This window comes from Castor canadensis, chromosome 11 (genome assembly GCF_047511655.1).
Source record: "Castor canadensis chromosome 11, mCasCan1.hap1v2, whole genome shotgun sequence".
Lineage (NCBI taxonomy): Eukaryota > Metazoa > Chordata > Mammalia > Rodentia > Castoridae > Castor > Castor canadensis.
In genome coordinates, this window is record NC_133396.1 from 27,951,756 (window position 1) to 27,968,469 (window position 16,714).

The 16,714-nt window shown below is 42.0% G+C and overlaps 1 protein-coding gene across 2 annotated transcripts in view; it reads right to left on the minus strand.

Moving 5' to 3' along the window:
* Nucleotides 1–515: 515 nt before the first annotated feature.
* Nucleotides 516–16,714, minus strand: part of Ca10 (carbonic anhydrase 10) — a 502,636-nt gene continuing 486,437 nt past the window's right edge. For both annotated transcript variants that reach the window (XM_074046081.1, XM_074046083.1), the window contains exons 8-10: nt 6,065–6,219; nt 3,536–3,710; nt 516–1,812 (exon numbers count right to left, since the gene is read on the minus strand). In XM_074046081.1, the coding sequence (XP_073902182.1) occupies nt 1,790–1,812; nt 3,536–3,710; nt 6,065–6,219 (353 nt within the window). In that variant the 3' untranslated portion in view covers nt 516–1,789. The remainder of the gene's footprint in view (nt 1,813–3,535; nt 3,711–6,064; nt 6,220–16,714) is intronic.

Here is a 16,714-nt window from a genome sequence, read left to right on the forward strand (position 1 = left end):
ATTTAGTTTTCAGGAAAAATACAATTGCTTAGAAGTAGGCCCAGATGCTCTCATGGCTAAGGCCACTGTATAATTAACATTGATGCAAAAAGTGAAAAGGAAAACTCAGCTAATTGTATTATTTGAACTAAAACATAACCGGCTGTTTGAATTTTTCATTGTCAATATGCCTTGTCACTAGGTGGATATTTGGTGTGCTTGTCAATGTTCCTATTTGCACAGCCTCTCCACACCTGCACTTCCTCTTTTGTTGGAGATTGTGACAGAAAGGAGAGATGAAAGTGGTTTTTAATTTGGCCACTGAACGAACATCCAAGTCTTCCCTTCCAGCAGCTAAGCCTATATATTTTCTCAACAGGGTATTAATTACCTGGCTCTGAGACCAGCCAGACGGGCTGTTCTGGAGGCTTTGGCTGCCCACCTGGCTGGGTGCAATTGCTCATGGACCCAGCAGGACTCAGGAACTTCAGCAGGGAGCATCCTCCTTCTCAATAAACTCAGACAGGGGCACTGAGTAACTTGTTAAACACATTTATTGATTTTTTGACAGTAACCAAACACAGTGAGTGACCATTATAAACAAGAAAAGAAAGGCATTCGTTTGTACTTTGTGAGATCTGGCTGCACCTGGAGAGAAAAGACACCCCTTTCCCAGGAATTTACAAGGCAAAGTGCATTCCTTCAGGGAGCATCACAGGGGAGGGATGGCAGTTTTGAAACGCAAGGAATGTCGCCTGGTATGTCAGGCTGAAGCTCACCTCGTATGAATGATGGAACCATGGAGTGGAATTAAAGTTATACTTGCTTAGCAAATGCATTCCTGATTGCCACAAACTCAGTCAAACTGGTTGCAAATGAACAAAACATGGAGATGGAGGAACATAGGAGGTCAAAGAATATAGTTGCATGGGCTTAGCCTGAAGGAAGGAGAACAGACCCAAGCCAGAAAAATGAAATTAACTCGTTAAACACATTTATTGAGCTGTTAACAATAACCAAACACAATGTATGACCTTTGGAAAACAAGAAACAGCAAATGGATCAATTCTGATCTTGGCAAATCCTACTACAGATATGTGACAAAGAGGGAAATAATTCCATTTCTTTATAGTCTGCGGTGATATATATATACAACATGTAGCTCTTTGATGTCTGTCCTTTTTTTTTCTTTTTAAATTGTTGAGTAAACAGAAGAATCATAATCTAGAAATAAGTGTCCTTGGTTAACTTTGTCCTGGTTGGCCTGTCACCAGCATCCTCAAGGATCCTAGGACACTCTCGGAGATGACTTGATGCAAAGTTTGCTTGATGCAAAGTCAGCTTTCAGAGCTGTGTTTTCTCCTCTCTCTCTCTCTTTTGGAAGAATTTGTATGTACAAAGGCTGAAAAGTCATTGTGTAGATTTATTTAGTTCAGGAAAACAGTATCAAAATTGTAATCAGGTTAACTGGTTATTTCCTTCTAAGACCTCTTATGAATAAGCTTTTTGTAACTGAAACTTGACTTTCCATCATGGAGGTTGTATAAGTGTGTATATATGGAGGTGTGTTTGCGTGTGTGTGTGTGTGTGTGTGTGTGTGTGTGCGTTTGGTTATCTGTATGTTTGGGAGTGGGTATAAGAGATGCATTCCTCTGCCATGGTTTTGCAGACACTTTTCATGAAGAAGGGGCCAGTCCAGAGAGTGAGTGAGGCTTGGGGAAAGGAAGGAGAGAGAAGAAAGAATTCTAGGTTACATCAATTCACAGTTGTAGCATTTTCACTGAGGTGGAATTCTTCTTGGCTTAGTTCCCTACTTGAGGAGCCATTCATTTACTGTAAAGAGAAAAAACCAAAATCATATGTATGAACAACACAGAACAAGGCATAACTGAATTAATGTGCACACAGTTTTGTTTATGGAGGGGGGGCTTATTCAAAAGGAAAAAGGGACTGTTCTGTAAATGCCTACCTATTTATTTGTATACCAGATACTCCCTTCCCCAGGACCCTGTAGATTTTTGCTTTCCAATATGATAGCTACTAGCCACAAGTGGCTACCACAAATCTGAATGAATTAAAATTAAAATTTTATTTTTGTCATCAAATTAGCCACACTTCAAATGTTCAATAGCCACACGTAGCTACTATATTGGCTAATGGAAAATAGACCATTCCTATCATGTAGAAAGTTCTAGTAAATGGCTCTGGTCCAGACCAGGGTAGGCAAACTTCAGTCTGCAGCTCAAATCCAGCATGTTACCTGTTTTGGAAAGAAGGTTTTATCAAAGCACATCATACCCATTTACTTGCATGTCATTCTTTGGATGTTTCGTATTACATCAATAGAGTGGGTCAGAGACTTTGCCCTGCAAAGCCTAAAATATTTCTTCACTGTCCCTTTAGAGAAAAAGTGTGCAAACTCCTGGTCTAGACTGCAAGCACTGTATGGTTAGGACCATATTGGTCTTCATCACCACTGTATCACCATCACTACCTAAGTGCACAATACATAGTAGGTGACAAATAAATACATGTGGAATAGAGAGAAGAGTCAATAGATGAGTTTTGTATTTATTTATCTACTAGTTCCAGCTGGCAGGGATCAATTAATCTACAGTTTAGGCACTTTGTTAGTGTGTTTAGGAGAGAGAGAGAAAAAAAAAAAGAGAAGGAAACAGGGAGGCAGGAGGAGAGATGAAGTGGGGGGCAGGGGGTACCAATAATAGTTGTTTATAAGAGTGGTTTGGTATTAACCAGAGTCCTCATGTTTGGGGAGTACCTCATTGCCACAAAGGGCTCCCCCATCCAGGCTCTTGCTTGCCTCTCAAACAAGCTATGAAGTAGACCTAGATGAGGCCTCTCAGGAAGAGGTGAAATCCACTGTAGTAAATGTCCTGGAGTAATTGCATGACTCCCAATCCAGGACATCTCTGAGACCCTGCCTCCCTTTCCTTTTCCACATTGAGGGCTTGCCACAGCAATCAACAGATATTTTAGTTAGTGTGAAGAAGGGAAGAGAGAAGGGTGATGGGAGACAGAAGTCATCTTAATGTCCTCTTTAGTAGAAATAATAACCACTACTAGGGACATAGCACCAGACAAAGATATATCCACACACTATCTCTTTGGGCCCTGATGACCTGGCAACCAGAGAATTTGCATTCGCCTAGGAGACATATAACCAAAGCTGTGATGATTCTCACTGTTCTGTTCTAACAGATAGCCTTGGGGAAGCAATCTTTCTGGGTTCTTCTGTAAAGTGCCAATAAAAAGGCACCAAAGAGGGTGGAAAGGTTCAATATATGTGACATCAAGCCTTCAATATATATGTAGATATCTATCATATATATCATACTTTTAAACCTCTACCATCTTCCTCTATGTATGATATACAGACTTGGCCAAGAGAAAAGCACCACGCAGATGGGGGTGGTGGTGGTGGTCTTGTTGTCATGAGTTCTGCAATGGTGGTCTATGCCTGGCTTTTAAGAACAGGTCTAAATAGATAGCCAGAGCTTGAGCCTGGGCCCTCTGCTCCCTGAGCCCCTGCACTCACCTCTATACTGCAGCTTCTGGGCTCGGTTGTTTGGACAGTCCTTTCCCTGTAAACTGAAGTTGATGTTGGTGCGGATGCAGCGGTTGTTGAGTGGTTGGACTGGCCTGAAGTTGTCACTCATGCTCAGAAAGATCTGCGATGGCTGATTCTGGCTGAGTAGGCGTAAGGAATGCATCTGAGGAGAGAGAATGAGCTATGAGATCCAACTGTCCTGCAAATGCTCTAGGGAAGAAGTAAGGCCAAGTAGACTGTGGCTAGGCCATGAACCCCTCAGAGCCCCTTTGCCCTGGGTTCAGTTGAGCTGAACGGCCATGAATGTCTCCAGGTATAGAGGAGGGAGCTTGATTCTAGCTCACTAGCTCATGGACATCTCTGAATATGTTCCCCCTCAAATGTACCATCTGTCCAAGGAGGAGATTCAGCTGAGTGCTTTCCATGATGTCCTGTGCGTCAATAATTCACTGATTCTACATAGGTATTATTCAGACCACAGTGATTGGTCCAGGGGTCAGAGCTAAACTAAGCTGGACCAATGCAGCTCATTTTCTGTGACTATCAGAGCCATGGTCCATCGTAGACTGCGAAGTCAAAGAAGACAGTCACTAGCAGGAGAACAGAATGAGGCAAACATGCCATGAGGAGAGAGGAAGGGCCTGTGGCATTCTGATTCCAGTGAGCTCCCCTTATCGAGTTTTGATCTTAAATTTCATAAGATATCCCAGTATCTCTAAATAAATTTTTTTCCTGAGCTTAAGCTCTCTGTAGGGTTACTGTTGCTTGTCATCCAACAAGTCGAAACCAAAACTCATAGGATCACAGGCTTCAAACTGTTCAGATTGATGTAAGCTTGTGAACACATATATACCCCAAGGAGACTGAGCTCCACTTCATTTAAGGGCTTTTGTTTTGTTTTGTTTTTTTTTTTTTGGTCAGTACTGGGGATTGAACTCAGGGCTGCATACTTGCTAGGTAAAAGCTCTACCATATGAGCCGCACCCTCAACCCTTTTGCTTTTAGTTTGTTTTCTAGACAGGGTCTTGCACTTTTGTCTGGGCTGGCCTTGGACTGCAATCCTCTTGCCTCTGTCTCTGGAATAGCTGGAACTACAGGCAAGGCATGTGCCACCCCGCCCAGTCCCTCCTCCTGATCATAGAACATCAAAGTGGAAATAGAAGCATGTGATTTAGAGGAGGAGTATGCATTTCACAGAAGTAGGGTGAACAGGCCTAAAGTGCACAATGAGCAACTTAACAAAGTTGGCACAGGAGGGCAGGCCTGGGTCCTGTCCAGCTCTGAGGAATTGATCCTCTGTGAGATGATCTAAGAATGCTACATTCAAATATATTTGTGATTGTAGAAAAAAATCAAATATATTTGTGAAATGCAACATATGTTGTCTCTTCTTGGAGACTGACAACATGTATTATTATAAAAAGGCCTGTGAAGTCCTTCCATAAGAAATCTATATAGATCATTTATCTATTTTTTATTTTTGTTTAGTTTATGGAAGTATCAGGGTTTGAACTCAGGGCCTTGCACTTGATAGGCAGGTCCTCTACCACTGGAGCCACAACCTAAATCCCTTTTAACTTTAGTTATTTTTCAGATAGGGTCTTGTGATTTTTTGCCCAGGGCAAAAATCCCCTTACTTTTGCTCTCATGTAGCTGTGATTATAGATGTATGCCACCATGTCTAGCTTGCTGGTTGACACGGGGTCTCACTAACTTTTTGTCCAGGCTGGCCTCAAAGTGTTGTTCTCCAATCTCCACCTCCTGAGTAACTGGGATTACAGCCATGAGCTACTGTATTCAGCTCACACATAGCTTATAGAGCCCAGTTTTTTTCAGGTACAATTTACTACATCATTCATTTTGCTTGCTTGCTTTTTTAACATGATAGCAGTACAGCATCATTCAGGAACTAACTCTGATGTCTTTTCTTCCTCAGACATGGGTTGCTTCTACAATCTGTTCTTAGATTGTTTTAGATGCTGGTTCTTTAAGCATAGGTGAATTGTGTTGCCCTTAGCTCATAGATTCGAGGTACTTGTAGTCCGCAGTCCCTCAGAATGTGACCTTACTTGGAAACAGGGTCATTGAAGATGTAATCAGCAAAGTAAAGATGAGGCAATTGGAGTGGACTCTTCTAATTTGAAACAACTAGTGTCTCTATAAAAAGGGGGGATTTGGACACAAAGACTCAGGCACAGGAAGAACACTACATAAAGATGAAGACCAGGATTGGGGGTGGGGCTCCTCAGGCCAAGCAGATACCGAAAGTTTCCAGCGAACCACCAGAGCCAGGGGAGAGGAGGGGGCAGTTTCTTTCTCATATCCCTTAGAGGGAATCAACCCTTTGACATCTTGAACTTGAACTTTCAGCCTCTAGAACTGAGAGCCAATGAGTTTCTGTGGCTCGCACCACCCGTTTGTGGTATGTGGTTACAGCAATCCTAGCAGATGAACTCAGTAGGCATAAGCCAGTCTTCACACCATCTTCCCTGTTAGCTAAGGGACCAGCAAGCTCACCTGCATCCTGGTTATATAGACAGGTTTGTTCATTATTATCCAACTCGCTGTCTCATAGCAGGGTGGAATAGTCATCGACCCATCATAAGTGATGAAGCTAGAGGTCTCTGGGTACAGTTCCTCTATGTTAAGTCCCTGTAGTAAATATGCATCATCTGGAAAAGAAGGTTAGAAAGACAAAATTAGATTTCTTGAGAAAGTGCTGGAATTGTACTCATTATATGTCATGTTAATTACACATAATATTTTGGATTCTAAAAGATTGTGTCTGTCAGGATAGGCTGCAGTAACAAACAGTCCCATTACCACCCCTTTCATCTCAATCACTTTAAATAATGAAGTTCTATTTACTGCTCACAAACTTGTCTATTCCATGTTGGCTGAGGGCTTCCTTCTGTGTCATTCTTGTCCATACTTTGCAACCCTGAGTCTTAGAGCACCTTCTGTCTGGCTGAATCGTAGTTTGTGAATCGGAATAACAGAAGGAAATGGAGGTTGAAACATGGTGGCTCTTAACTTTTCCATCCCAGAAGTGCCACATGAGTTATTTCTGTTCATGCTTTAGTAGCCAGGGGAGTCATGTGGCCAAGGCTGATGTCAGGGATGGGACATCAAATATTGGGAGGTGTAAGTAACGCGGTCTATCGCCAGGGCCATATGAAGAGCCGAGTCTTTCATTGTGATCATGAAGACCTGGTCCCTTAGGCATCACAGTCACAATGAAATGAACAAATAAAGGCTTCAGGACCTGCTGAAAAGATGCCTAGTCACCTTTCTTATTTATTAACATTGCTTAGTTAAAAGAACGTTAAGAAAGTACTTTTAGAAAGAAAAGTAATCAGGCCAAATTCTACTATGAAATTAAAAGCTTCTGACAGGAATGTAAAACAGGTACTCTTGGGGATGGGTACAAGTAGGAGTGGAGGAAGAGGGTATGAGAGGGTGAATGTGGCCAAAGTATTCTGCACACATGTATGAAAATAGAACAAAAAAGCCTGTTGAACTTGTTCCAAGAAGGTGGATGGAGTAATAGAGGGGATGAGTTTAATTAGGGTACATTATATTTATATATGGAAACATCACAATGAAACGCCTTTGTACAACCAATATATGCTAATAAAATGGGTAAAAATTCAATGCCTAAATTAGACAATTAATTTCATTTTTTGTGAATGTCCTTTAAGGCCTATACAGACTATCTCTTCTCTTGCACCTATTTGAGGTATCCAACCTCATATACCTTTTATAATTACAGTTTTTAATTATAAAAATGACTTAAGTCCTTATCAGACTATATGGAAATAAGAAAAAGATAAAATTCTAGTATGCAAATATTACTGTTGGAATTTTGGTATATTTCCTTCTAATTTTTTTATTCAATGCATTAATTGAGTTTTTAGAAAACTGTAATGTATTGGAGTTTAAAAATCTCTGTAAATTGCAATCACTCTCTTACTTTTCCCTCCCCCTATGGTCCCTCCTCCCTTCTTCTTTGCATACTTTCTTCTGACTTCCAAAACATGGGAGCTGGTATTCTTACTACTTATTTATTTATTTTTGCTGTTCTTTTGCAAGTTCTGTTGTTATTTTCTACATGCTTCTCTCAAAGTATGTTCCCTGGGGATCCATCCAAACCTCTCTTCTTTCTTAGTTTCTGTTTTCATCCTAGAGGAGCCAGCTGTATCCATGGTTTCAACTGTCCTCTTCACCCCAATGATGAAAGATTTTCACCATGGGTCCAGAGGTCCCATATCTCCCAGAACGCCCACAACTAGGGCCAATCTAGGAGTCTGGAGAATCCATGGCAGGGACCCAAAGCCTGGCTGGCAGAGGAATGAGACTGACTCCCACAGAAACTCTGGATTCCCATGTAGTCTCTCATTATGTGTGCACCTCCTAATGGGGAAGGACTGTCCAGCAGTCAAAATAACTTTTGGTTGTTACCTAACCATTACTATACAATGCCATTACTATTGTGCCCAGGTAATGGTAAAGGAGGACTTTCATACATAGCTGGAATTTTATACTGACCCAGTGATATGGATCAAACAGTAAAACAGCCTCATTATTAAGAAAATAAAGATCGGGAAAGCAAATTAACCAGCCCAAGCCAACAGAGTAAGCTGATGAGTGTAGAGTGGGAATTGAAACCTAGCTCTCCTGACCTCCAAACCAAGGTCATTCGTTTATCCATCAAGTATTCACTAAGTACTTCTTTGTGATGGGCCCCGGGGAGAGAGCAGTGAACAGGACAGATGCAATGCCTGCCTTATTGTAATTAAAGATCTAGATGATAAGTGGCAAAATAAATATTATGTTAGGTTGGTAAGTATACTTGCCTATTGATGGCCATTAATGTTGCTAATCTATTTTCCTGGGTTAAAGACCCCTTGTCTCCATTTCTTCCAGGAACTGCTCATTTAAACTTTCTCTGACAAGAAAGAGCTATCTTTGACAAGGGAACTTATTTAATTTCATTTAATTAATCAATTAATTAGCAGTGCTGGGGATCAAACCCAGGGCCTCATTCATGCTAGGCAAACGCTCTACCACTGAGCTATATTTCTAGCCTAGTAACCGGGATTTTAGTGCTCCTTTGCTTGTCAATTAATTATAAACAGATCAATTAAGCCACAAGTTTGAAATGATGTAAAGAAAACCATCATTTGTCTGCTCCATGCCCAACTTCCCTATGGGGCTTCCCACTTCCCCAATGGGGTAATAGAATACCCAAAGAGGAAAGACATTCACTTTCTATTAAGTAGCAGTAAACACTTTCCATCAAAACACTAAGGATCCAGAACAAATCCAGGAGGAAAATAGTGATTGGACTATGACCCGGCTGAGTCTGCTCTGTGTCTGGTGTGGCTAGGCACTTCTACCATGAAGCCATGGTGTCTGGAGCACACACTGATATGATGACCGTCAAGAGTTGGATCTGTTACCAGCACAATCAGCCTCTGTTGGGTATTGGTCATTTGTCTGTAGCTTTTTCTTGGCTCCTAATATGTGTTAGGCACTAAGCTCAGTGTAGGTGAGCAGGATACAATTAAGTGAATGCACTTAGGAGTCATGGAGATGGTAAAAAATGTCTCTGCATGGCCAAGAAATAGCCTGTCAGTTCTGCCCAGAGTAGAGGGATTCAGGAAAGGATGAATGAAAGAGCTGACCTGAACTGCATCTTGAATGACAGGAAGTAACCAACCAGTGTGTGGCTAGCAGGGGGTGGGTGTCAAGGACCTTGATGACAGAGTCCTGCTAGAGAAAGAGCAAAGGAAGTTTAGAATGCTATGCATTTGGGGACAGTGACAGGGTGAGTGAAACGCCCCTGCTGGGACATTGTGGGAAATGAGGCTGGTGGGGTCAGCACAGGCCATCCCTGGAAGGCCTTGTCTAAATTGTTGAGCATTTGGGCTTCATCCTGGAGACAGTTTGGAGCCACTGAAGGGTTTGATGCCCAGATAGCATGATCAGATTTGCACTTAATGAGGCTTGCTTTGACGGTGGTTTGGCCCGAAGACTAACATGCTGAATGAGAGAAGGCAATGGTCGCACATTTTTATGAAAGGTCAGTGTGATTTGTTTAACCAAGCTTGCACAAGGAGCATACTGGGTACTGTAGCATCCTGCTATTATTGTATTTTATTTTATTTAGGGCGATGGGGAGGAGGGAAGGAAGGAAGCAGTTGAAATGAGGGGCATTCCAGGTACAACTGGAGTGAAGAAAAAGAAGGGTTATGTTTCTCTGAAACTAGAACCAGCCCTCGTGTGGCAAACACATTAGAGGAAAGGGCGGGGTGTGGACGTATAGGTCAGGAGCAGAAGGCAAAAGGTGATGTTTATCGATTTATCCCAGGCATTAGGGCCACACCACAGTGCTGATACAACAGGCTCCAGAGATTCCTCTTCCACTTCCTCTGCCCTCTGATGCCTCTCAGATCCTCATTCACCTCTCTGTCCTTTCCACTTGGCTTGTTAATACCCACGCTTAGCCTTTTGCCCTTTTAATTTCCTACTCTGCAAAATATAGAAAGATGGAGTATGAAGACTTTGAGCTTTGGACGCAGGCCTGAGTGTGAATGCTGACTTTGCTACTCATTGTCTGCATGACTTTGGACTTCAGGTAACCACCTGAGTCCAGTTTCCACATCTGTAATATCAGAGTACTAGGCTCACAGGGTCATTTCAGGAACAAATGGGATCATGCTTTACAAGTACTACCAAGCATGAGGCTCAGCCCAGGTAAGTACCCAGCAATGCTGGAGAGTATTGGTATCACCTCCTCCTTCTCTGCAGTCAGTGTGTTTGCCCAGCTTCCCTGGAATGAGCGTGGTTGTTCTCCCAGCTGGGTTGGCGCCCTCCTCTTCCACATATTTACTGAATTAGTTTGTCAGCCATTTACCTATTTGTCCCCACTAACCCGGGAGCTTTGGAGGGAAGGGTTGGCATCTTTTATCTCTGAATCCCCAGTCTTCAACCTGAGTTTCACCATGTAGTGAGTGCTCAATAAATGTGGACCAACGAATGAATTAATGAAATGGTTTCTGCACAGGAGCACTACATGCTGGTGGTGCTTGGCAGAAACCAAGAGCGTTTGTTGGATAATGTGGAAAAATCTCTGAGGCTCCAGCTTGAACCATTAGCATAAATGCACACTGCCTACCACCATCTTATATATCACATCTCAAGACATCAGGGTGGGATCGCGTTTCCATCTTCACATGGCATTATCATGTTTCTGTACCAAACATGTTCGCACCCTCCTATTATTTATATTGGTGTGTATTTAACATGCAACCTTGCTCTAATTACTCACCACTCTGCCTCAAAGTCTGCCGTTAACTCAGTGTTCTCTCTGTAGGCATTGGAATTTGAGAACTTAGGCTACCTTTTTGCATTCCCCTTTCCCCACTGGAGACTTGCTTGATGCATTTGGTAGGCTTGAGGCAATGTGAGCCAAGAAAAGAATACGGTTAAAGCTAGAAATTTTCAGCCCTGGCATTCAGGCACACTGGGGTGTTTCTCATGACCAGGAACTAATTATAACCCACAAACTATCTTGTTCATGCAGCATCTAGCAGAAAACCAGCCTTTTCTATATGTCAGTGTTACTATATTGGCAGTGTAGAGAAAAGAATCTGAGAATTAATACATTGGGAGGTGGATTCTGCTATCCAGACTCTCATGGCTCCGTTCATTAGTAAGGATGGCAAAGATCTAGAGAAGACCTAGGTTTTCGTAAACAGAGATATACAAATTTGGTGTGAAGCTCAGAAGCCAATGGGGGTGATCATGCATGGCTCAGCTTGCTTTAAGGATATTTATTCAGTGGAAGTGATGGCAGAAGTTTAAATAAATTTCATGGATATTTTTATAGAGAGGTTATCTTCCTTCCTTCCTTCCTTTTTCCTATCATCTATCAATCACCTCTACCTATCACATCTGTCTATCTATCTATATCTATATCTATCTGTCTATCTATCTATCTATCTATCTATCTATCTATCTATCTATTGTATTTTGAGAAAATAGCTTATAGAGGGCAAAGCCCTAGACTTCAAATCATGAGCCTAAGTTCTAATTGTGGCCTTGCCATAACTTCCTATTCCTTCGTGGATAAGCCACATAATTTTTTACTTGGGGCACCAGACAATGAATAATTACTAAGACCATCTCCAGGCAAAAAACTTCCATAAGTCCCAAAACATCTCTCAACACAAGTTTATGTAGCCAATTTGACCTTTACTAGATCATTTTTTTTTGGTATAACAGTATTGTAATTTTTTTGTGTTGGCTATATCTTTATAGTACAAGAGGACTTCTTGGATAAGCAATAAGTAAAGGAATATTTACACATAGTACACAGCCCAATTTTACTCTTTTGGATGACTGCAGAAGTTGATGGCTGTACCTTGAGTTTTCTGGCATGTTCTTGGGGAACCTATGATTTATCTTATACTGAGTTCTTACTCAGGGTGATGCCTCCCAAGACAACTTTTTATTTCTTGGTCAAGAAAAACACACTATGATGAATGCCTAGGCCCACATAGTGGGGGGATCTTTCCTTTTGTTTAGCCTCTGTGGCAGCTTCTGTCAAATGCATCATGCTTATGTATGTGGACCACTGATGAAATTTAACATTGCCTGCTTCCTGGTTATGCAGTTCCCATTCAAAGCAAACCACGCCAGTGAGAAAAAGGCCTGGCACTTCCAGAGATCAATACTGTTTTGATCAATATGGAACTATTTGGCAATTATATTATATGGAATGACATTTCCTCTTGTAATTTGAGGCAAATTCAACTGAAATGAAAAAAGGCAATTACTAAAGAATAAAGTAATATGATTTTTTTTTGGTATTACACAAACAATAAATGAAAAAAAGGGCTTCTGAGAATTGGATTCTTGGAGGTAAGCTTCTCCTTTCCTGTTCCTTGCTGACATGAATAACTATTTAGATTGCAACATGGGAAGTGGGGTGCAGCATTTCACATTCTGTGAAAACATTTCCAAAGCCATTCCTTTGAAATGAAAGTACAAGTTCAATTAAGCGTAGAGAAAGGCACCTGGTACAATAGGCTTAAACTCCTTGGTGATATTTCATCACATTTAACACTGTGTCCCCTTTGGAGCAGTGCAGAAAACACTTCCCAAGAACTGCCAAGTGGAAGCCAGTTACAGGCTGGCCTGTCCTTGTCCACACATCTATTTCTTAGGAGGGGCTTCTGGTGGTTGAGGAGCTAAAGCAAAGTTACAAACAGGTAGGACTGAGAAAGATCTTTTAAAGGCTCGTTTCATGTGCCACACACTATATTTATAAGCTTTCCTCCAAATGCCTCCACTGGAGGCATTTATGTCCCTGGAGGAAATCTATCACTACAGTTACCAGGCCTTCTTAAATTTAGACTTTGTGATTCTTATTGGATTGAAGCTATGTCGTGAATGGAGCACATGAAATTAAAGGAAGATGAAGTTACCAAAATAATATGCTGCCTTGTTCCAAGGATGTTGGAACAATGTTCCAATGGTAATGTTCTAATAACTACTCCCTGTTACCCTTTTAAGAAGCTCTTTGCAATGTCTTATTGGTTTCGTCACTTGAAATTACCATAGTCTTTTAAGAAATGATACTGGTTCAATGAAATCAGATGGAGGCTAAAATGATAGGAATGTTACCTTTTATGTAATTGAGATTCTGTGCTTATTAATTAATTAATACCAGGACAACTGAAGGATTTTTTTTCCAGTATACTACATTAACAAATTAAAATACTTGGAGCAAATTACCAAAATATCCTTAAGCAAATCCTTTCAGAAAATTCATTTTTCCAATGTGATGATTATAATCTCAACCCTCACTCTGTTGAAGGGGAATTTATCTTTAATAAAATGGATTTTCTCTAGAAGACTTTCTGAATTCAGCCCGAAATTAATTCAGGCTGGTCCTTTTCCATTGTTCATCCCAGAGAGTGAGAGTGTTTTATAAGTTTTGCTTAGATGTATGAAAGTTAAGCTTCCAAGGAAAGTGGTAGAATCTCATTATGTCATCACTGTGCACTGCATGGATTCAAACACAGGAGGTGTGCTTCATTTAAAGTAAGCAAACTTTGTTGCCTCTCTTCTTTGTACTGTGCTCACCTTCAGAGTAATTTTTATTTGGCACCACCTGACCTTCAGATTTGGCACTTCCTGACTTTCAGAAAACTGGATTTCACAAGTATGTACCTTAGGACAATTTAGGAAAACATATGCTATACACTGAGTTTATACCAGTCATTGTTTAGGCAACTGACTCATTATCTTGGTTAATCTGTGTTTAGGCCTAACCTCTAACCTTCTCCTTACTGACAGAAGAGTTTATCTCAGAGGTGTAAAAACAAAACTAAAACCAAAACCAAAAAACTTGACCTCAGTTACACAGCAAAGGAAGTGGTAGAGCCAGGATAGGAGCCCAGGTCTGTTCAGTTCTATCTCTCTTCATAAAAACACACTGCCCGCCATGAGTATGGTGGCCTTCACCAGAATGGCTTTCAAAATTTTCCCATCTTCTTGGCAAGATTCTCTTTCTTTCTTATTTTTATGAATTCCCTGGCATTGATTTTTTTTTTTACTGGCTCAAAAGAATGATTTTTCATAATTTTCCCCTTTCCTAGCCATCCCCTCTGTGCCCCAAACTTTACACCATTTGAATAGACCAGCTGCCATTTTGTGATGATTTTCTCCCAGGCTTTGTCCTCCCTGTACTTCCTCAGCTGGCCATGCAGGAAGCTTCTTCCATGGTGGGATTGTGAAGATATCTTTAGAAATTCTAAGTCATGAAGATTTGAGCTGCTCTTTCAAAAGTAAGGACATGTCCCGCCTCTGTCTTCTATTTATTCTTCCCCCCATGACTTCATCCAAGTTTAAATGCCATCTGGATATCGGCGTCCTCCACATTTGTATCTTCAGTTCTCTCTCCTGAAATCCAGATTCATGTATTCACCTGCCTACACCACACCTCCTCGCAGATGCTTAATAGACATCCCAAGAACAACATGTTCAAAATTTGGGATCCCCTTTCCACCCACAGTCACGCTTCAGCTAAGTCTTCCCTGTCTCTGGGGAAGGAAATGTCTTTCCTCTAGTTGCTCAGACTAAAAACCTTACAGACAACCTTGACTCTACTCTTTCTCTCTCATCGCACTGCTGATATAGTAAGAAAGCTCTTGGCTTTTCCTATGAAATAGCCCCAATCATTTGTCCACATTTTCTCCACTCGCCTGGTCACAATCTATGTCATTCATTTGGATGGACGCAATCTTCTTCCATTTTTACCTTTGCTCCCTTGTAGTCTATTTGCAACCAAGTAATGAGAGTGCTCCTTTGGTCAACAGATCATGTAACTCTTCTTGAATAGATTGTCTTCTCATTACAGTGTGGCCTCCAAGGAAAAGAATTGGAGAAGACTGGCCCCATCAATGTGCCTTCTATGGTTACTGTGTGTGCTGATAGTAGCCACTGTGTCCCTCTGGCTGATACTGGTTTCCACTGGAGATTCCATGCCAAAGGACACACAGGTAGGAGCTGCAGAGATCCTGAGCCAGGATAAGCCTGAGCCAGGATAAGTTCTGTGGTTAGTTTATGTCCAAGTGGAAGCAAATGCAAAAAGCAAAGAGATGGCTCCTTTAAACAGAACTCAAGTTGGAATTAACAGAAAACATGCTGAAGAGTTTCATGTTAGGTCAAAGCATTCAGATTACAACTAGTTTTAAGATCTTGGAGTTTAGAGTTTCTTGCTCATAGGGAGGAAGAAGGAGGGGAAGGAAACAACAGAGGAAACCACCCAGGAGGATCCATGTGTGGATCCTTGCTCTCCAGTATGGAAGGATGGACTGTTGTTCAGGAAGTGATCCCCGTCCCCTCATCCCCACCTACATGGAGGATTTTGATGTTGAGCTTAAGCATCTTGGCCAGGTGACTGGTGTTGGCTAGTGGAAAGTGAACAGCAATGAGTGTGTGTATATTCAAAACTAAGCCTTAGGGACTATTACAAGATTGTGCCTCCACCAGGAGTTCAGGAACATAAATACTTGTCCTGATTCTGGAAAAATGAAAGCCACGTGGGGCAAGTTGCCTCAGCTGACCCATGGACCTCTGACTGGAAGCAGAGTCACCCCAACTGACTCACACGCTCATCAGTGGGAAGTCAATGAGGTTGAGTGCTTGTTTATAATGCAGATGTAGCAGCCACCTACTAGATACATGTCCTTGTTTTCATGTGTAAACTGGGGATAGCAGTTGCATCCACTTAGAGGAACTTTGTGAACAGCACACAGGTATGCTGTGTTATGGGCCCTGGAGTCAGTTCTATGTTCCTGGTGCTTGGCACACTGCATCTAAATGAGTAAGGGGAATTTGGAGCTCTGCTGGGGTGTGACTCTGGGTGGCAGCAATAGAATGGGCTGGTGTGCTGACTGGGGGGAGGGATGAGGTCAGGCTTCCCTAGGTAGTGTGGCTGAAGTGTCAGTGTGTCTGGAAGTATGGAAGCAGGTTACCCTGAAAGGTGCTTCGAGCAGGTGGCATCATCTGTATCCTGACCTGAGTTCATTGGCCGATGCCAGCATAACCTGCAGCCTCTTGTAGAGCCTCAGGAGAGACTTCCAGGCCAGTGTCCCTCATGTCTATATACTCGTGAATGTATCCTATTCCAGACACCTCTGCTTGCCACTAGGTCAACCTTCCTCTGGCTGACAGCCTCAGGGAGTTTAGCTGGAGGGAAGAGAGCTGTGGTTTCCTGCTGAGCAAATCAATCCCTTTCTGCCAGTGTCTTGGGCATAGCAGTGTCTAGGCCATTCCTGTGTACCAGGCCATCATTATCCTGTGGTGCTACTCCCTTCTGTTGTGTGACAAAGGTCTGTGGTGAACACCTCCATTATTCCCTGCTGGAGTGTAAGATCAGAGAATACCTGCCATTAGGAGACCTATTATCACCTGCAGGCCAAGTTTTTTTTTTTTTTTAATCTTGCTTGAATTTGTGTTTCTTTTTTGGGTGGTCCTGGCAGCTGTGAGCATGAGGGACAGAGCTTCTGCTGTCTTCTTTTTGCATTTCTAGGACCCTCTTCAGAATAGAAGGGGCACTGCCTGGCCTGGTACAAGCTCCTTAGCATGGCA